This window comes from Phascolarctos cinereus, unplaced genomic scaffold (genome assembly GCF_003287225.1).
Source record: "Phascolarctos cinereus isolate Bilbo 61053 unplaced genomic scaffold, phaCin_HiC Scaffold_2;HRSCAF=192, whole genome shotgun sequence".
In the NCBI taxonomy this organism is placed as follows: domain Eukaryota; kingdom Metazoa; phylum Chordata; class Mammalia; order Diprotodontia; family Phascolarctidae; genus Phascolarctos; species Phascolarctos cinereus.
Genome location: NW_027555625.1, coordinates 356,295,660 through 356,318,292, shown reverse-complemented (window position 1 = coordinate 356,318,292; position 22,633 = coordinate 356,295,660). Strand labels below are relative to the sequence as shown.

Here is a 22,633-nt window from a genome sequence, read left to right as displayed (position 1 = left end):
TTTTGCATCCCTATCAACATGGAATTTTTCTATCATGTACTATCTTGAACAATTTGATGGGTATGAAGTAATACCTCAGTTGATTTAATTTACATTTCTGATCATATGTAATCAAATTATTGTGGGTAATTTCTATTTCTTTCTTTAAAAAAAAATTTGTTCATATCCTTTGGCTACATATCTATCACAGAAAGGCTCTTAAGCCTCAACAGAATTGTGTCAATTTCCTATATATAGGTTTTAGATGTCAGAATTTCATCATAACTGTTAGGTGCAAATTTTTCCCCCTTCTTTCATTCTAGATGCATTTATACTATTTGTGGAAAGCCTTAATGGTCATACAAATAACAATCTACTTTTGCTTTGAGGATATTCTCTACATTGTGGTTAGTTTTACGTTCATTACTTTGTTTTGTTTTGCTAGGCAATGGGGCTAAGTGACTTGCCCAGGGTCACACAGCTGATGTCAAATGTCTGAGGCCACATTTGAACTCAGTTCCTCCTGACTCCAGGGCTGGTGCTCTATCCCCTGTGCCACCTAGCTATCCCCATTCTCTATTCAGTTTTGAGAAATATATAACCTTTCATTTTCCACTAATTTTGGGTGGCGTAACTTTATTTAACTCACTTAGCCACACGGAATTTATTGTGGTATGTGGTGAAAGGCACTAGTTTAAGACTATTTTCTGCTGAACTGCTATTTAGTTTGCCCAGTAGTTCCTACCAACAGAGAGTTCTTCAGGGTTTTGGTTTTATAGAAGACTACATGGCTGTAAGGATTTCTTGCTAAGTACTTATATATGCTTATATAAATCTATCCCACTGATTAAGTTTTCTACTTTTTATTTAGTACCAGATAGGTTTTGTTTTTGTTTTTGTTTTTGGCGGGGGGGGACAGGGAGGGTGAGGCAACTGGGGCTAAGTGACTTGCCCAGAGTCATGCAGCTAGTACGTGTTATGTGTCTCAGGCTGGATTTGAACTCAGGTCCTCCTGACTCCAGGGCTGGTGCTCTACCCACTGAGCCACCGAGCTGCCCCTGTACCAGATAGTTTTGACAAGTAAATCTGAGGTTTGATAATAGCAAACTCATCCTACTATTTCCCTAGATACTCTTGACTTTTTGTTCTACCATATTACTTTACCTAATCCTATTCAGTATCCCTTTGGTAATCTGATTGGCATAGCATTGAATCCTTGGCCTTATTTGGGTTGAGCAATCATAGTCACTATATTGGTCACAGCTTAATCTCTTCACTTATGTAAGGCTTCCTTTATTCTGTAAAAATTAATTTACAGTTGTGTTTATATAAGTCTTGTGTATCTTGTCTTTGTAGTTTAACTCCCAGGTAATTAGTGTAACATTTTTTGCCACTCTGATGAAATAATTTAACTTTACAATTTTTTTATTCTCTACAGTTTCTATATAAATCATAGGATAGTTACTGATAAAGAATTGTCTCCTTTTAATGTTTATACCTTTAATTTTTTTGGTATTATTGCTATAGCTAGCATGTTTACAAATAATAATGGTGACAATGGACATTGTTTCATTCCTGTTCTCATCAGGAAAGCTTTCCATATTTTCCTTTCACAAAAAATAATTCTGGGTTTTAGAAAAATGCTTTCGATAATTAAGGAATAGTTCTTTTTCATTCCTTTATAGTATTTTTAAAAATCTGTATGCAGTATTCCACACCTATAGCTGTCCACCTTTCCAAAGAGGTATCTTATCATATCTCTTTGTGAATCCATGTTTGCTCAGTATAATTTCAAATATCTATTTTCGGTTGTCTGTTGTTATTACTTCCATTTTCATTGTTATATCTTGTTTTTCTGTTTCTTATATATTTCAGTTCATTCTGTATTTCTCCAAATTCTTCATATTTATCATTTCTTACAGCACACATTCCATTACATTAATGAGCCAAAACTTGTTCAGCTATTCCCAAATTCCAATTCACTGCGACTATAAAAAGTGCTGCTATAAATATTTTGGTATATACGGCACCTTTTTTTTTTTTTGGTCACTGACCTCATATCCCTACCAGCAGAATCTTGGGGTCAAAAATTTCAAACTGTCTTCCAGAATGGTTGGACAAATTCATAGCTCCACCAACAACACCTTAATGTATGTGTCTTTACACATCCCTCCAACACTATTTTATCTTTTCTAATTTGTAGGAAAAAAAGGGAAACCTTAGGGTTGTTGTGATCTGCATTTTTCTTATTGGTAGTGACTTAAGAGTACTCTTTCATATGATGAAGAGTTTGCAATCCTTTTGAGCACTGTTTGTTTATATGACATTTTGGGGAATGGCCTTTGGTTTTACATATTTCTCTTTGTGTCTATATATCTTGAATAGCAGACCCTTATCAGAGACAATGATATAAAGATCTTTTCCCAGTTGACTGCCTCCCTTCTTACTGTAGTTGCATTAACTTTATTAATGAAAAACCTTTTAAATTTCATGTAATTAGAATTATATATCTTATCTTTGTAATTGCTAATATGTTTTGTTTGATTAAGAATTCATCTGCTATATATCAAACTACAGGGGGCACAAGGGAGAGCTAGAAAAAATATGACAATTCATTTGAAGAACAAAAATTCAAGAACCTCTATGAAAAAGTTGGAGAAGGAAGGGGATCTGGCTGTACCAGATCTTCAGCCATACCACAAGGCAGTAATTGTCACAACTACTTGGAACTGATTAAAAAAATGAAAAGTTGAAATAGATCAGGCTCATTAAATGGAAGCAAAGAAGCATAGTAACAGTGTTCAACAAACCCAAATACACCAAAGACTGGAAATAAAGGCTTGCCACTTGACAAAAAAATGCAGGTAAAACTAGAAAATCTGAGAGAAATCAGGTTTTGTCCAAGATCTAAATGATTTTGTACATATCAGACCTTTTCCTTTTTTTTTTTTATATCTATGGGACACAGACTTTGAATCACTGGACCAAAGGGCAGGCACAGTTTAGTGATTTTGGGGGAACAATTCCCAGGTTTTTCTGGAAGCACTGGACCAATTCACAGATCCACCAAGACCACAGGTTATAAGATTCTGATACCGAAACTCGGGAACTTAGTGTCCGTATTTGTAAGTCAGTTAATGTTTGGCTGGTATCTTGTGTATTCTATTTATTTGTACTGGGGCCTGTTTCTGACACTTCTGGGGATTTGGAGTGGAGGGCTTCTATAATTTCTTTAAATATGGTATTCAGACTGTTTTTTAAAATATCTATCTTGGAGACCAATAATTTTCAGATTATCATACTCAGTTCTGTTGTTTTAGCTTGTATAGATCTTTCAGTTCTGACATTTAAAAAATTATGTTCTATTGTTTGCTCTTCCATCACTGCATTTTTTCCTTCTGCCCAAGTTGCTCTCTGCTCCTCTACCTTTCAATTCTCATGTCAGCCTTCCTGAATTCTTCCTTTAGCCATCTTATTTCTAACAGAAGAGACGCCATATCTTTATCATCTCACTGTGATGTGAAAGCTCTTAGGAGTGTGCCTATTCTCCGTTCTCAAGGTATAGTTTGTTGCAGTTTTGTTCTTCTCTGCAGAGGTTTCTCCCCTCTTTTACTTCACAATATTTATTAATTTTATTAAGGCTTCTTTGGCCTGGTTTCCTGTGAGGTCTTTCTTGTGAGAGTTTTTTCCCTTCCCCCCTTTCTGGGTGCTTTTAGCACCTTTATCACTGTTGTGAGATAGTTTGGGGGAACTGAGCTTAATCAAATTTAGCCATTTTTTTGGAACACCTGAGAATCTACCAACTTAAATTAAAAAAAACAGACAAGATGATTTCTAGAGTCTCTATGCTAAGAACAACGTACTTGTTTTATATTTTCTTGGTTTTCTCTTATTAGGGTGAAAGGATAGATTGCTATCAGGAGGTGTTCTAATTGGCTCAGAATGAGTTTAAGTTGAAAAGAATCAATCAGCGAACTTCAACTAAGTGAACCTAGTGGGGGCAGATCCTAGAACAGAAGGGGTTTATTCATGCAGTTTCCAACCACTTGCCCAAAGGATGCAAATCTACTTGAGTAAGCTTGTCAATCCTATTTCCAATAACTCCATAATTTAAAAAAATTCATCAGTAGAGTGTGTGTTCTAAGTAAGTAAAGTCATTAGCCACCAGTAGGACAGATCAAACCACAGGGCTTAATCTCTAAAATAATTTAGTGCCCTGGTAGTTCTACGAGTTGGGTCACCATCCACAGTTACTCTAGACAAGAGAATATCCTCATTGGCTTACGCACCAATAGGCTGACAATCTGAGGCTAGCCAATAATCAGCTTGACAAGCTGATGAGAATGAAAGATGGAAGTCCATGCTATCTAACCATACTAATACAGTTATCAGCCCTGAAAAAAAATTCTATATTCTTTCCAGGGTGTGACTATAGATAATCCTGTCATTCCTAGGGAAAAGAGTTCTAATATTTGCATATTAATAACTCTTATGTTAAATAGTAAGGAGAGATAACGTCTTTTAGTTCTACTCCAAAGTACACAACAAGAAATGAAAATTTATTTTGAGAAAGTCTCCAGGAGATTATGGTTTTGAATATGACAGTATCACAGAACAAGCAACTGCATAATTCTGAGAGATGAGGTTTTTGCCTTGGCTTGCTGAGAACCAGGCCTCCATGCCACTTCCCACTCCTTTTCCAGCACCTTTTTTCATGGGCTGTCTCTCTCCATTAGAATGTAAGCTCTTTGAGGGTAGGGGCTGTCTGCTTTGCTTATATTTGTACCACATTTGAAGAACAGTGCTTGGCACAAAGTGCTTAAATGCTCCTCTTATCTATGGAGGCTATTTTAAAATCACCTGTGAATGTGTGCATATGTTTGTATGTGTGCATGTATGTTATGTATGCATACGCATGTACACATGTATAGTTTTCATGCTGGCACATTTTGGGAGGCACATTTCAAGTTGCAGTTAAAAAGAGTATTAGTCCTTGGCTAGCGGGATAACCAGGTAGATTTGATATAATGCACAAGACATGGCGTTAGGATAAACTTCACCTTTTTCCTTTTCTGATTTTACTTGTAATTTACTTTTAAGCAATCAGCTGAATGATGGTATATTTTACACTTAACTAGCTAGACTGGACATACATTAGTATGGTACCCAAATCCAAATCATGATAACTTACCATCACGAGTTAACTCTATTACATAGAGTCCTTCTTCTAAACCAATGGCTATCCTATCCCGATCTGTATAAAAAAGAAGGTAAAAGAGATAAGAGAACAGTTGACCCATAGTCTAGCAACATTTATGGTCGAATTCCTCTAGTCTTCTAACTATAAGTAAATCACAATACATTACAGACCAACGGTCATTTAGAATTTGATCAAACATATCCACTGACAAGAAACCCACTATGTAATGAGTCGATCTGTCTCATATTTGGAAGAGTGTAGAGAATTATTCATGATTTTTTTATACCGAGCTGCAATTTGCCTTCCTGTAACTTTCATACATTTCTATCAGTTCTGCTCTTTGAAGCCAAGAAGAATGAACCTACTCCCTCTTTACATAATAGCTCTATATACTTGAAGACAACTAAGCTGACTTTCACCCCCAAAAATGCTTCTTTTCTAGTCCATATATACCCAGCTCAGTAAACCATCTCTCATACGACAGTGATTCAATCACATCCTCACCGTGGTTTGTCATTTCCTGAGCATGCTGTCAATGTCCCTATTCAAATAAAACACCCATAAATGAACATAAAGTGCCAGATGTGGTCTTACGAGGGCAGAGGACAATGGGCTATCATTTTCCTTGCAGACAAATAATGCACTAGATATTTTGGCATCCTTACTGTTTTCTCATGCTGTGTTTACAGTCCTTTAAAACATCTAAGTCTTTCTCATATAGCCTGCTATACAGCTACAATGCATCTTGTGCATTTACAGGGTTGGGTTTTTTTTGTTAAAGTACAATTGATCCCTACTAAGTTTGAACTTTTTCGAGTCAGTCCATCATGTTAAAACCTCTTAAATCTTTTTGGAATAGTCTGCCATAAATCGTGTTACATATCCTCTCTCATATTACTTATGAACTTGATGCCACCTCAGTTTGATAACTAAAGCACTGATAAAAATTTTGACGAGAACTGCAACACTGGAAGCATCTTTCCAGGGTAACAGCAATTTAATAATCAACTAAATCAACCATTTGGTTAAGTACTATCATCCAGCTACATTTTTCTACTTTGGCTCACAATGATATTTTTGGAGACAAATGTCTAGCTGAAATCTCCAGATACTATGTCTACAGCATTGCCTATTAGTTCAAGTTCCGTTTAAACCCGGGAGAATCATTTCACTAAGTCATTCCCCCATGGCCATCAACTGAGGGGGAATATCATTGTGAAAAAGGGGCCTACTTTCCTCACTACTACCAGCAACAACTGCTAACCAACTACCACCAACAGGCAGATAAGCTCAAGAGCTAGGGGAATGGCAGAACCTCTCAGACCACAGGTCCTGTTTTCAGTCCAGCTCTCAGAGCCATCATCTGGGGAAATAACTCCTGTGTAGAAAGGGTCACCATCCCCACCAACTTGGTAATCAAGGTGCCAGGTAAGCCAGGAAAGGCAAACCACTACCACCACCATGACCACCACCCTCACCAAACTGACGACCATCTCTCCCAATGGAGAGGGAGATTATTCTCCCCTCCCCTCTCCATATCACAGCCTAGTGGAGACAATCCAGGACTCTGAACCTACAAACCTATAAACCCTGGTAACAGCAACGCTTCCAGCACACTGTTGGTAGTTATCATCCTGGAAACAACCCTTGTGGAGATGCAGCCTGACAACCTCTGTAGGTGCTACGCTCACAGCTAATGAAGACCCAGAAAAGAAAGTTTCTTGACACTAAAGTCCTTGGCAGTGTCAAACGATTGTCCATCAGAAACTGACATGATTTTATCAGTAGAAGTGACATTAAGGAAGAAGTATTGCCATCTGTTTTGCTTCTGTACCCTAATGACCATGGGACCTTTCTATTTAACTTACGGCTGAAACCTTCCATATGTGTTGTTTCCCCTATTAGAATGTGAGCTCCTACAGAACAGTAATTATATTTGCATCTAAATAGCGTCTACCATAGTAAAATCGCTTATTTTTTCATTCATTCTTCACTCACCTCTCTGGGATTCTTTCCTCATGTGTAAAATGTGAGAGCTGAGCTAGATTATAATAATGACATTTACATAGCACTTTATATATTTTTCTTATTTAAACCACACGACAATCCTAAAAAGTGGTTATGAGGCAGAACGGTGCAAGTGGAAAAGCAATGGATTTATAAGAAGAGGCTCTAGGTAAAAATTCTAAGTCTGTAAGTTACTATGTGGCCTCTCTGGACTTCAGTTTCTTCATTTCTAAAATGTAAATATCAGACAAGATGTCATCTAAGATCTCTTCAAATCCTGATCTATGTAGGTAGATACAGATAGAGACTAGTAATCTCATTTTACAAATAAGGAAGATGATGTCCAAGGAGGCTACATGACTTGAAATACAGTAATTCACTGTTTTATACATGATGTCACGCTATTCCTTCCAGCTCTAAGTCTAACAATGCATGCATCAACATACATTTGGCACTCAGATATTTACCAATCTAGAAAAGATACGAGAATGGCATTTAAATCAGTCTAGTAAATATACCAGAAGGTATTATAATTATAACCTTAAATGATTTCAGTTTACAAGTATGCAGCTTCCGTATTTGTGGAAGGAATATTTTAAGCATATGAGCACTGTTGAGAACACCAGCTTTTCTAATGATAGGGAGAATGTACTTCTTTAAACTGCAGCTTCCAAGGTACATACCTACTATTGCAGCTGTTAACATGGTTTTAATAAGAGGCAGTGTGCTGTCATAGGCTTCCTGTGGAATATGTACAACTTGATTTTTAAGTTTGTTTTTATGCAGAATAGACTGCAGTCCTTCTAGGATCCCAACCCATTTCCTCTTCTCATTTTCATTCTCTGTTAGAATTAGTAGTGAACTGGTCTTAGCAGGTGTGCCTAAGAGAGAAGCTGTCACCTTAATAATATAAAATAAACAAAACACAAACATAAGACAAAGAAAATAGACAATGTACACATAGCTATATCCCAATAATACAAAACAATTTAGCTATTTAGAGAAATAAATATACTACATATGTTCAAGAACAGAAAATTTAGTTCTTTCCAAAGGTGCTTTCTGAAGAATGCAACAGTCTAATCTTGGGGTTAAAAATTTTTTTCAATTCAGTTTTCTCTCCTCTAATTGCCAAGCAACTATAAGTCACATGCTGAACTTTTAAAGCTACTTGTTCTTCAAGTTTTCTTGCTCAGTTCTTCCATTAAATACTAAATGGGAAACACAGTAATAAAAAGGGTTGTGTGTAGTCCTGTTAGTTTATAACATGTAAATTTCTGGCTAGTTTAGCTCTTGCAAAAACCACAGCTTCCAAAGCATATTTTGGAAATGTTTACTTGGATTACAGTAGTAATTAAAGCAGTGTCTGGAGGGAATAATTTCTCAAATAGAACCACTTAATTTTAATACAAATTACATTGGAAATGCTATGAGGTTTTCCCTGAGTCCTCATTAATGAAGCCTGAAAAACTATTTGCTGTAACTTTTTATTCATGTATGATTGCAATTCTCCCTCTATCATACACACTAGGAGATCTCTGAATAGAGAAATATTATTTTGTCAAAATATTGCTGAAAGGCTTGTTAGTTTCCTGTTCAACACAGCATTTCACTGAGATGCCTCTCAGTGTTAGATTTTTTAAAAAAAGCATGCCATTAAAGAAAAAGGTGAATGTGGAATGTTTGCCTTCATCATTTAATATTTCTGCTCTAACTTAAAGATTATTGTAAACACTGAAAAAAAGAAACTGAAGTCACATATTGTCACATGACATGCCCCCTTACAAATAACACCATAGTATTTCTTTTAGAGTTAAATACACTGCTAAACCAAGTTTTTAAAAAGTAGTATAGTAGAGAAGTAAACAAAAGAGAAAAGAAGTTTTAGGTATACTAAGAAAAGGAGCAGGACCAAAAAAGAAGAAAAAAGAAGAGGGATGTTTCAGATGAAAGGAGCTGGAGAGAATGGCTCACACCAAAAGTGGCAATCCTGTGTGAAGAGAGAATGATGCTGCTGCTAGGTGGCAAGGCTGCTGGAAAATGAGATGGACACCCTGAAGGAATGTGGAGTAAGACAGGAACACATAAAATATTAAATTACTTTTATCCCTATATCATTATTACATATCAGCAATAAAAGGCTTAAATAGCCAAAACATAAATGAAGTAAGTAAGCTATCAAAGTTCTAAATTTGAAGAAAATAATTTCAGATATATGTTGAAATATCTTTTGGATACAGTTCTGGAAAAAAACATTTTACTATTTTTAAGGCTATGAAAGCACAAGCTTTAAAAGACTCTCTTAAAAAACAGAAGAAAAAAGAAAAGCCATACCCTAAATATACAAGGAATGTCTCGGCGGGTAGCATGTATAACATCTGACGCTAAGACACAGCTCACAGAAAACTCTTCATCTCTGGTAAGAAACAAAAAAATAGGACAATAAAACTTGGTAGGGAAAATGGAGAGAAACAGTATTCTAGTACACTTTTATTTTCCTTTACATTTCTAGCTGTAAATGATTTGTTCATTTTATGAATGTTTTCTAAAAAACAAGATGTATTTTTTTTAATTTCCTTTCTTTCCTTCTTTCTTTCTTTCTTTCTGTCTGAACTTATGACTTCATTCCATTACAGAGCTTTTGGTAAGGAAACTCCCTATACAATCAATGCAGACCAGCAAGTACAATCCAATTTATAGTATCAGAACAAGGAATCTCAAATTTTTTGGTTTTGGGACTCACTTTAACTCTTAAAAATTTCTGAGGACCCCCCGCAAGAGTTTTTGTTTATGTGAATTATATCTACTGATATTTACTATATTTGAAATTAAACATCTTAGTGCTATTATGAAAATAGTTTTGATCTTGCAGATACTGTCAAAGTGTCTCAGGATCCCCAAACCATGCTTTGGAAATTGCTGTACTGGAGAGTTGCCTGGGTCACTGAGAGGTTAAGGAGCATGGTCACACAGCCTATTAGAGGGAGGACTTCATTGAACTCAGGCTGTCCTAAGTCCAAGGCAAACTCTTTATACATTAAAACTCTGTAATGTATAATGTAATGTCCTTCTCTGTCCTAGATGATGCAAAACATGTAAAGAAAATAAGACAAAAATTTCTTAAAAAGACTAGTTTCTATCTTAAGGAGAAATGAAGTGTTTATGTATTAAGTATACATGAAAGGTCAGAGAGGGAATTAAAATTGTAGGGGTAGAGGGATGGGGTGCAGGGATAAGGATGGCGATGGGGAGAATTGCTTTTAGCTAGAAAAGAAAGGAGACTGAAGAAGACCTTGTGGAAGAAGTAACAACTGAGCTGGGCCACCAAGGCTGGGGAAGATTTCAATAGGTGGTGGGTGATGTGTAAGGAACATGTTACAGTATACTTTATACTACTTCATAACTATAATACTTACAACATAGTTTAAGGGGCAGCTAGGTGGCACAGCGGATAGAGCTCTGTCCTTGGATTCAGGAGGACCTGAGTTCAAATTCGGCCTTAGACACATGACACTAGCTGTGTGACCGTGGGCAAGTCACTTAACCCCACCTGCCTCACCCCCCAAAAAATCCCCCCCAAAAACATAGGTTAGACTACATTTGGCTGAAATCAGGCCACGATTTCAAAGAAGTGGCCATTGGACCAATTTCCATTAATTTGTGGAATAAATTGCATCTAAAAGAACTATATGGCAAATACTAGGGCTGCTGCTTTGAAAACAGGTAAATTCTTTGCTGTTTACAACAAACTGATTTTAGGAAAAGGGCACATGTCTGAATTTTTCTATCCCACAGTGTCTTTACACATAAGTATGATTAAAATGCTACTACTGGTGAGCAGGGACAAAAATTTCACAACTGGTTCACTGGGTTAAACAATACTCAATATACACAAATTCAAATTTACATCAAGTGCTTACAAAGGCATATATTAAAATTTCCTAATATATCTTATATTGGGGGAAATGGTACCATAATGTGGGAAGCATTTTACCCATTTCACAAAAAGATCTACAAGAACTGAACCAAAGGTGGCTAAACAGGCTTAAATTCTGAGCAGGCTTGAATAACATGAAAGCAAATGATGAGTCTGATAACAATGGACCAGATTAATTACTTTTCCCTGATGTTATCCTGCTCTCTTTTACATCCATCCATTTTTTGGGTCATGCCATCTGCCACACTTGCAACACTTTTAACTTTGCCCACTGATATTCCCCAGCCTCCAAGGCTGAGCTCAGATAATTTACCTGCACAAAGCCTTCTCTGATCCACCTAGCTAAAAAGAGGGAGAAGGGGTTCCCTTCTTGAACCTCATAGACCCCACCTTTTAACATCTCCCATATACTTAATCATATTTTAACTTTTATTATACCATTGATATATATGGCTCATTATGCAATGACACTACGAGCGCCTTGAGGCCAGGAGCTGAATTCTTCTCAGAATGCCAAGCACAACAAGCACGTAACTGAAGAAAGCAGATGCTAAGTTTCCTCTTGCGCTTAGTTCCAGGAAAACTGAAAAATACTAGGTCAGAGCAAGACAATGGATATTTTTGGGTCAGATTTTACATTTCCTGGAACTAATTTTCAAGTACACAATTGGTTTTTCCAACTTTTCTAACCTGCAAAAAAGGTAACTAGATTCAAATGTACTATATGCAGACACAAACATTTTTTGGACATTCTGTTTATTTTGAGACAATTAAGTACCCTTAAAATAAATGTCTATTTGTCCAATTTTCCAAAGCAGAGAAATTAACATTATATGTGTTAGCTAAATTTAACTGTCTTCTAGAATAATATAATGATCAAGTTATAACTGAGGTCACAGTAGCAATGACATAAAACAATACACTCTCATGAAATAAAAATGAAAACAAAATTAATAAACCGTGTCAGCATTTGTCACAAACCAACCTGAGATCTAAGACCTGACTTGCAATGACGCCAGGCTGCGTGGATTTTCCCTCAGGCAAATCATATAAAAAGAGTTTACAGTCACAGACAATTGCATATGCTCTCTGCCACCCTTTCTTCACCCCTGTAGGCTTTGGAATCTGCAAAGAAATAAATTTTATTTTTTTTAGAAAGACATTTTAAAACTGAAATTAATTTAAAATTAATCAGAAAATATAATACACTTGATTTCTCACTTCTAAGCCTGGAGTTAGTGAACTATGCATTGCGAATGACTAAGGAAAAATTATGGCATTCTATCCCTTATCCCATGTTTTCTAGTTTCAGATACCTAGGCTACTTCTTTCTATAATTTTTTTCAGAAGCTTTGTGATGAGAAGTGCTGACCTAGAGGTGTTCAGTTCATGTTTGAGAAAAGGTATTCTGATTACCTCCCCGACATATCAAGGTTGTTGACTGTAGTCTGTCCTTCATTCTTGAAGAGGACCATGACATCAGGGAGGTGATGCCATGACTTGCAAGTGAATTGGATTTAAGTGAGGGAGGGCTGTGAAAAAACACCAGGCTCACTTTCTCCTCCGGAGCCATCTGGGTCCAGTGGCCAGATACAGATCAAGATGACTGGAGATGGCCCCCATTAGGGAAGTACCATGCAAAATGTACATAACATTTGTACATAACATCTTTAATATTGTCCTGGGCTAAATGCACAATCACCTTTGACAGTTCCGTCAGTTAAATTTGACTGAGTTTCTGTTGGAAATTATCTGGGAAATTGGTTGCATGGCAAATAAACCAGAGAGATGGAAGTTAAAAATGGATAAACTTAAATGGAAACAATATCAAATGTATTTAGTTTCTAATCTCATTTTATTATTTATTTATATATTTAGTTTTAAGCAATTGGAGTTAAGTAACTTGCCCAGGGTCACACAGTATTCAAGTGTCTGGTCTGAGGCCAGATTTGAACTCAGATCCTCCTGACTCCAAGGTCAGTGCTCTATCCACTATACCACTTAGCTGCCTCATTTTTTTTTTAAGATTTTTTTTTGGGGGGGCAAGGCTATCAGGGTTAAGTGACTTGCCCAGGAACACATAGCTAGTAAGTGCCAAGTGTCTGAGGTCATATTAGAACTCAGTTCCTCCTGACTCTAGGGCCAGTACTCTATCCACTGCACCACCTAGCTGCCCTTATTTTATTATTTATTAAAGAAATTCAGAACCAACTTGACTATAAATAACTAACCATTTTCCATTAAAGCTCTAGTCTAATGTCTCATTTTAGCAGATGTAACCTGATTCTAAAAGGTACTGTAGGGGAACAAAAATTCTGGTGAACTCTACTAAGCTGGAAAGACTACAAATATGGGCCTGGTATCTGAGAATGACAGTCTGGTAATCGACTGATGAGAATGCTGGGTACCATGTAAATTTTTTTTGGCCACAGAAAGTCAAAGTGACTATGAAGATTTTAAAGTACTAGAATTTCCAGTGGTGGTGTGGCAGTAGTACCCACACTGTGAAGTCAAAATATTCTCAAGTACATTTTGGCAGATTAGGTAGACTAATAATAGTTCACATTTGCATAACCCTTCGTAGCTACAAACTGCTATATGTATAGTACGTTATCTTATTTAATTTTCACAGCCACTTCGAGATGGATAGTGTATTATTATCTTTCTTTTAAAGATGAGGAATCTAAGTTCCTAAAAGCTTTAGATATAATCAAGATCACAAAGCTGTTAGGTGGGAGAACTTAGATCAGAATTCAAGTCCATGACATCCCTGGAGCCCAGAGCTTTTCCTGTCTCTATTGCTGCCCCAGCCTTACCTTGACATAGCCTTTGTAAGCGGTTCCAATCCCTCTCTGTACATCTACTCCAAGAGGCCTTTTTGATTGTTCAGGAGGAATTGGACAAACCTGAGGAGCACTGTCTTTGCATGAAACATGGCATGAGAAGGAACACACTGGAAAAATGAAAGACATCATCAATTACATTCTAAAAAGAAGTCACTATGTATAATTACAGAGAAGACAATTTAAAGACACATAGCTGGCACTAGGAAAGAGCAGAGAAGTTTAATTGTCACTAGAAGAGGGTGCACGTGAAAATTCAGAAGTTTATCTGTTTCAATTTCTGCAATCACTTCTCAATACGCTTACAATGATAATATTGAACTTTTATGTGCTATAAGTTACTGCCAATATATGCATTTAAAGTAGAAGCCATTTTTATACTCCTCTGAACACTCTGTCAAGGAGGGATAGAGACTCAGGTGCGTAGCAGTCTAGGGGTACAAAGGTATAAAAGGTGGCACCAAGCAGAGAGTAGAGAGCACATGTCACAATGGTGCTATGCTGCTGAGTCTGGAGTCTCTTCTTGCAACAGGGGTTGGCTTGGTTGACCTTAAAGTTCTTACAATAATTACTTTTCACTGAGTTGACTAATGCTTCAAGTACAGAGGTTTCAATAATTTAATCTCAAAAACAACTTCTATTTGAATTACTCACCCTCACAAGCATAGCCTTGTCGAATTAATCCAACCATAAGAGAAGTGCAATGGCTACACTGTGTAGGACTTGAAAAGGATTTGACACTGAACTGGTGAGCTTTAGGCTGAAAGAGAAATATAAGAGAATAAAAGTAAAATAATAAAAATATAAAAAATGTAAAAATGAAAAATGAAAAAGAAAAGAAAAAAAAACTTAAAAAAAAAAGAGACTGATCACTTTCCTAACAAAACTAAAACTTAACTGGCTTAACTAGGTACAGACAAAATGGGTACATGATTTAGACATAAAGAGTGTTATCACAAGCAAATTAGGGGAGAAGAGAAAAAACCGCCTGTCAGATCTCTGGATAAAAGTTTATGACCAAACAAGAGAAAAAGAAAAAGAAAACAAAAATGAAACAGAACAAAACATGATCCTCTTTTATATAAACAAAACAAGTACAGTCAAAATTCAGGAAACCAGAAAAAAAATTTTGCATGAAATTTCTCTGATGAGGTCTCATTTCTCAAATATATAGGAAACTGTGCCAAATTTATAAAAATAAGAGCAATTACTCAATTGATAAATGGTCAAAGGATATGAACAGGAAGTTTTCAGAAGAAGAAATCAAAGCTATTGATGGTCATGTGAAAAAATGCTCTAAATCACTACTCATTAGAGAAATGAACCACCTCACACCTATCAGATTGGCTAATGTGACAGAAAACGAAAATCACAAATGCTGGAGGGGATGTGAAAAAATAGGGATACCAATGCATTACTGGTGGAATTGTATACTGATTCAAACATTCTGGAGAACAATTTGGAACTATGCCCAAAGGGCTATAAAACTATTGCATAGCTTTTGACCCAGAAATACCACTATACTAAGCCTGTATTCCGAAGAGATTAAAGAAAAAGGGAAGGGAAAGGGGCAGCTAGGTGGCGCAGGGGATAGAGCACCGGCCCTGAAGTCAGGAGGACCTGAGTTCAAATCCGATCTGAGACCAAACACTTGACATGTACTAGCTGTGTGACCCTGGGCAAGTCACTTAATCCCAACTGCCCCCCCCAATAAAATTTTAAAAAATGAAAGGGATCTATGTGTACAAAAATATTTACAGCAACTCTTTTTGTGGTGGCAAAGAACTGGACGTCAAGGGGTGTCTACCCATTGAGGAATGGCTGAACAAGTTGTGTTATACGATTGTGATGGTATACTACTGTGTTGTAAGAAATGACAAGCAGGATGGTTTCAGAAAAAAACATGGATGACTTATATGAATTGATGCAAAATGAAGTGAGCATAACCAAGAGAAAATTGTACACAGTAATAGCAATATTGTAATGATCAACTGTGAAAGACTTTGCTACTCTAATCAGTACAAAGATTCACAACAATTCCAAAGGACCAACGATGAAAAATGCTACCCACTTCCAAAGGGAGAACTGATGAGCCTGAGCGTAGACTGAAGCATATTTTTTTCTTTTCTTTTTTTTTTTTTTTTACTTTTGAGGCATTTGGGGCTAAGTGACTTGCCCAGGGTCACACAGCTAGTAAGTGTCAAGTGTTTGGTCTGAGGCCGGATTTGAACTCAGGTCCTCCTGACTTCAGGGCCGGTGCTCTATCCACTGTGCCATCTAGCTGCCTCTTATTTTTTTTTCCATTTTTATTTTTCTTGCCCTCCCCACACCCTCTTTTTTGCAACATAGCTAATAAGGAAATATTCTGCAGGACTTCACATGTATAATAGGTATCATACTGCTTGCCTTCTCAGAGTGGAAGAGGGGTTGGAGGAAGGGAGAGGATCTGAAACTCAAAAAAATTTTTAAATGAATGTTGGAAATAGAAAAATAAAAGTATAAAGAAAAGTGTAATACGACAAAAATAAAAATCAGGAGTTGATATATAGCTCTCCAGGGTAACCTTAATTCCAGTTCCAAACTTCTAACTAGTCTGACACAGAAACCAGTTTCTTTTCTCCCTATCTTAATTAGCATAATTAATGATCAGGTATCTTTAAGAATTACCTAAATTAATAACAACAATACATACATCATTTTAAGGTTTGCAAAGCACTTTCATGGCTGTTATCTTGTCAGAAAGGACTACTTCTATCATCCCCATTTTACAGGCCGGGAAGGAAATGGAGGCTCCCAGAAATTCAGTGATGTGTGAGGCCTCTCCTGATTCCCTGTCTAGCATTCTTTTGGCTGTACTTCTTAGCACATCTGGTGTAAAGAATAACATCTCTACTAATTGAAACTAAGGAGAGTGACAAAAATGGAATGTTTATCACCTGTTTGGTGACCTGATATTTTATTATGGAACAAGGCCTGATGAAGGCTTTTGGCAGTAATGGGGACAGCACTGACCCTGACCCTGACCCCCAGACTAGTCACTGAGGATTTCTTTAATCAGGCCACACTCAGATACACAAGGAGTGGCAGCCCCTCTATCTTTGCTGCCAATATTTCCTTACTGGACTCTGGGTTCCAGATAAAAGTCTTCCTAGGCATCTGATATGGGGGGTTGGGGAGGGGAAGAAGAGAAGAGAAAAGAAGTGGTTCGGGGTTCAGCTCTCTCCTGTCCCCTCTTCGTACACGGGATGCTTCTTTACAAGAATCCACATTTCTTTGAATTACATGCTGGGTTTCATTGGTCGTTTTGGAGAGGGAGTATGTACTGATACCAGCAACACTTAGAGATGACTGAGATCTTACAGACAATATAAACTAATGACATCAAATTCTAATAGAAATGTATCCCTGTGGGGTGCATAGTGACTTAAGAAACCTCAAATTAACATTATCTCTGTTGCATTACATTTTTATTTAGTTAAACATTTCCCAATTATATTTCAAACTGGTTGCCTGGCACCAAGTTTGACACCCGTGATCTAACAATAATAGCCAGCACTGATTTAGTGTTTATTATGTGCTAGGAACTGTGCTAAGCCCTTTGTAATTATTATCTTATCTGATCCTCATAATAACCCTAGGAGGTAGGTGCTATTATTATTCCCACTTTACAGCTGAGGAAATGGAGGCAAAACAGAGATTAAGTGACTTGCCCAAGATCACACAGCTAAGTAAGTGTCTCAGGTCTTCCTGACTCCAGGTCCACGATTCTATCCCCTGTGCCACCTTCCTTACTTTATAAATGCGGAAACTGGGGAAGTTCTCTCTGCTTCTTTAAATTTTCCTAGAGCATTTTGTTTGGATTTCTCCTTTGCTCTTAAATGTATACATGCCATATACTCATCAGTAGAAAAACCAACATATCCAATTACTTTCTAAAATGAAGGCCCTAAATAATATTTCCTACCTTTGGTACAGCTAGAGAAAGAGACTGGATGGTGGGAGAAGAAACAGCAGGTCCCCTCTGTTGAGGACGAGTTGTTTCCTATAATATAAGAAGAGATACAATTGCTTTTTCAATATTTTCTTTAATTTCCTACATTGAATAGTATTTATTTCTTTTTAAAAGTATTATTTTTTTAGTTATACTTCTAATTTACTATTTTAATAAATACTCAAAATACTCAAAGCAAGTTCACTAACAATTAAAGTAAAAATAAAGCACATTAACATACTTGTTAAACAGCCGAAAAAAAAAGTTCTATAAACTGTCTATAAAGCAAAGAACCAAGGCTACAAAGAAGTACACTTAATTAGAATGTGCTTCCTTTCATGATGGGCAGTATCTACAAATAAACACTAATAGATGATTAATAATCATATTAATAATAATTAGTATTAATAACACTATGTCCTAATGGAAGGTAAAATTCAGGTGAATCTCTTAGCAGAATAAAGTTAGCAGACTTACTTCTTGCTGTTCTGTGTTTATGGAAACTGAAATGGATGGTGAAACTTCTGGTTTGGGAACTTGTGGTTCTTGGTCATTAGTTGAGCTAGTCTGTGAAAAATAAAAAAGGAGTAGGAATGATAATTAGGACTTTTTGAACTCTGAGTCCTAAAGTATATATTGTTAAATAGCCTAGGTACTGATGAGGCTCTGAAAAGGTCTCCAAACTATATTTCTTTTAAAGTTATCACTAACCTCTTTTTACTCCTGTAGTGCTGTAGGTACAGCCCTAAAAGTCTGGCTTTCTTAGATCAACTACAAACCTCTCAGCTGTTGTAAATTAATGACATTTCATAGTCTCTGAAACAATGTGATGATGTGTTTATGAGTAATAAAAAAAATCACTGGACATGGTGGTGTATTTCTGCAGTTCTTACTACAGAAGAGGCAAAGGTTGGTGGCTCATTTGAGTTTGGGAGTTCTGGGCTGCAATGAGGCTAAAGCTGATCTGACATTTACACTAAGTTAAGCATTGATATGGCAAGCTCTTGGGGGACAGGTGAAGTTATCCAAGTCAGAAATGGAACAGCTTAAGTCTGTGTGATATTCAGCAGTGGATCAGGCCTATGAATTGCTACTAGGCATAATATAGGCAAATCTAGTCTCAAAAAAAAAAAAAAGGAAGGTAAATATTTTAAATATGCAAAGCTCTTTTTGGTCCCCTGTCCCTATAACTAGAAAAATGCAAAGTATATGACCTGCTTTATCATTCCTATAAAAAGACATGTGGAGGATGATGATCTTGTGGCCTTTTCTCTAAGTTTACTGTGTGCCTCTGATTAGGCTTTCTCTTAAGATAAAACAGCCTCATTCATTTTTCAAGGCAGAAATTCTGGCTTTATGAGGAACCTGCTGAAGTTACAACCCCGAATAAAAAGGCCAGGGAGCATGACACTCACTATAGGTACAGTCAGATTATTATGAATACGTTTACATTGCAGAACAGCCACTTAGTTTCTTGCTCAATTTAAGAAATTCTCTAAATGAATTCAGCAAGATTAGTTGTAATTGTGTAAAGACCCCAACCGTTAAAACTTACCTTAATGAGGATTACTAAAGTTAACATGCCATTACCGAAACATTAATATTTACTCAGTTTAGTATCTAGCACAAGAATAATATACTAATTTCAAAACTATGGTATAAAAACCTGGCGTGGGGTATCTACAACAATACATGGCTGGACTCTGTGAAATACAAGAGGAATGTGGTAAACGTTGAATTTTGCATTAACAAGATGAATATTACTGACTTGTTACAAATAATTAGGCTACTGGTATAAGGAACGAAATTCATGTAGGAAGGGAGCTCATACAAGCAACACTCAAGCACAATTATATATCTATATCTACCTACAACTCTATAACAGTATTTCAAAATGTTAAAAAAAAATTAGAAAAAACTGCTAGATTGTTTGCTAATTGCGAAAGCTAAAAATGGTGATTTTTATCCTATGAGACATGACGAATTAGAGAATTTTATCTTCAGATACCTGCATCTCCAAAGTAAACTAATTTTATTTTAAAGCTTTTTATGAAACTCTAATAAAAGTAGTTTTCTTTAGCTGGTAAGTTAAAATAAATTATACAAATTAAATAGTGAAGAAAATTCACTAGTTTAGTGGTGCCATCTTAACAAAGACAGAAAGCACCAACTATTAACAGAAACTTACCTCTTCAAAAAAGGGTAGCAGAGAAGATGCTGATGAAAAAATAGAAACCTTGGTTGTAACAGATAGGAGGGACAAAAATGATCATTTTCTACCCAATAAAAAACTTTCATGAAAGGTATTGGTAGCAAATTGAACAATTTTCAGTTTTTGTGGCATGTATTTTCCAAGCTGGCCAGCAAATTTAAAAAACTGTTTAAACTTCTGGGAATGTTTCAAATATTTTCTAGTTATAGGGACAGGGGACTAAAAAGAACTTTGCACATTTAAAATACTTATCTTCACATTTTTTGTTACTGTGTTTTACATTTTTTGAGACTAGATTTGCCTGTATTATGCCTAGTAGCAATTCACAGGCCTGACTAGTGTCTAGTACAGAACGCTGAACACTGGAATCACTTAATAAATGGTTTTTTAATTGGATTAGGCTAAAAGATCATCTAATAAGTATGAAACTTGCTAATTTAAAAACTTCCTAAGTTTTTATCAGTCCTAAGTTTAATCAGTCAACAAGCATTTATTAAGCACATATTATGTGACCCCCAAATATGGTGGGAAGAGTCTGATGCTTGGTTACATACAATTTGTGATGTTGCTTTATATAGAAGGCCCTGGCCATACAATGAATTTGGTTTGTACCTACTACACACTTCGATATGTCATCTATCAGATTATACATCTGATTCTTCTATCAGATTATAAACACCACACTGGCAGGAACAAAATGTTATCTAACTTTGCTATCTACGCTTCAAGGGCCTAGGAGAGCTCCCTGGACAGAGTAAGTACTTAATAAATGTTTATTCAACTGATGTAACAGCATTTCATTCCCATGCCTAACCTCTGTCTCTCAGACAGGTACCAATTGTTAATCCAGATGCTAATCCTTCCTCAAATTATTGTTTTTATATTACTTTTTTGGTTGCATCTTCTTAGTAAAACGTAAATTCCTGGAGAACTAAATCTATTTTTTGTTTTGTCTTTATCTTCAGTGTCTAGTACCGTACTTTGAACAATGGAATCACTTAATAAATAGTTTTTGAATTGGATTAGGCTAGAAGACTGTCTAATAAATACAAAACTTACTAATTTAAAAACTCAGTCAACGAGCATTTATTAAGCACTTATTATGTGGCAGGCACTGTGCAAGGCCCTGGAGGTACAAATAAAGGCAAAAACATAGTTCTTGCCCCTAGAGAGCACATATTCTAATGGGAGAGACAACATGCAAACAATTATATATAAATGACATTATGAGTGCACTCCCAAGTTTGCAATTCTGCCTTTTTGCTGGCAGTTTTACAAACCTGGAATGCTCTTCCTCCTCGCTTGTTTCCTGGCTTCCCTGACTTCCTTCAATACTCAGTTCAAACTCATCTTCCCTCTGAGATTACCTTCCATTTACACTATACCCTATGCCATTATACCCCCTTTATGAGAAACAGGCAGTGAAAAGGCAGAGTTAGAAGATGGAGTGTCATGTATGAGAAATGGGGTCCTGATTATCTGAGTGGAGAGAAGGCTACAGATAATGGGAATGTTGTGAAGAGAAGAATGACAAGACCGTGCAATAAATTGGATATGTGGGGTGACTTTGGGCAAGGAGTCAAGATTAACACTTAGGTTTTGAGCCTGGGTGACTATTAGTATGGACTTTTGGAAGAAAGAGGATTTGGGGGAGAAATTACAAGTACTGTTACTGTTGAGTATAAAATGTCAACAGGATATTCTGATCAAAATATCCAAAAAGCAGTTGGTAATGTGAGATTGCAGGTCAGGAGAGAGGATATACAGATCAGGGAATCATCTAAGAGATGATTATTGAACCTATGGGAGCTGATAAGATCACCAAGCGAGAGAGTATAAAAGGAAAGGAGAAATGGACCCAGGACTTAAACTTGGGACTGAACATCCAGCAAAGAAAACTGAAGAGTAGATAGACATGTAGGGAAAGAATCAAGAAAAAGGGCTATCATGATTACTTGAGAGATTTTTAACGTATTCTCTATTAATTCTGGAGGCAACTGCTTTTCTTTCTATCTACCATTAATATACCTAAACAAACTGCTGACAATTTGAAAACCTTAATTGCTAGCAATTCTCTGTTCCTCTATCAAACAAGTGTTTTTGATTAGTGAAATGAATGGAAAACGAATTCACTAAGGAGTAAGGTTTATAACAGAACTAGTAGTCATTGGTTATTCTATATTTCACAATAAGCTGTAGGCTTTTTCCAGGGACATGGATGGGAAAGAACTACTATCATTTGGTAAAATTTAAATGAAAGGGATTTGGAAAGTACTTACCCAGGTATGTAATCAGAATGACATTAAGCATTAAAAAGCTAGTTAAAGACCCCCCAGTAACGAGATTTATTTCCACCCCCTAAACTGCTAGGATTAATCACAGCTACTTATTCTTTTGTTTTTGTGAGGCATTCGAGGTTAAGTGACTTGTCCAGAGTCACACAGTAGTAAGTGTCAAGTGTCTG

The 22,633-nt window shown here is 36.4% G+C and overlaps 1 protein-coding gene across 1 annotated transcript in view; it reads right to left on the bottom strand.

The window, feature by feature from the left end:
• CDC42BPB (CDC42 binding protein kinase beta) overlaps positions 1-22,633 on the bottom strand; it is a 145,064-nt gene that overhangs the window by 23,854 nt on the left and 98,577 nt on the right. Inside the window, exons 21-28 of the mRNA XM_020971138.2 lie at positions 18,435-18,524; positions 17,931-18,008; positions 14,621-14,726; positions 13,940-14,076; positions 12,109-12,248; positions 9,521-9,602; positions 7,870-8,086; positions 5,171-5,233 (exon numbers count right to left, since the gene is read on the bottom strand). Of these exons, the coding sequence (XP_020826797.1) occupies positions 5,171-5,233; positions 7,870-8,086; positions 9,521-9,602; positions 12,109-12,248; positions 13,940-14,076; positions 14,621-14,726; positions 17,931-18,008; positions 18,435-18,524 (913 nt within the window). The remainder of the gene's footprint in view (positions 1-5,170; positions 5,234-7,869; positions 8,087-9,520; positions 9,603-12,108; positions 12,249-13,939; positions 14,077-14,620; positions 14,727-17,930; positions 18,009-18,434; positions 18,525-22,633) is intronic.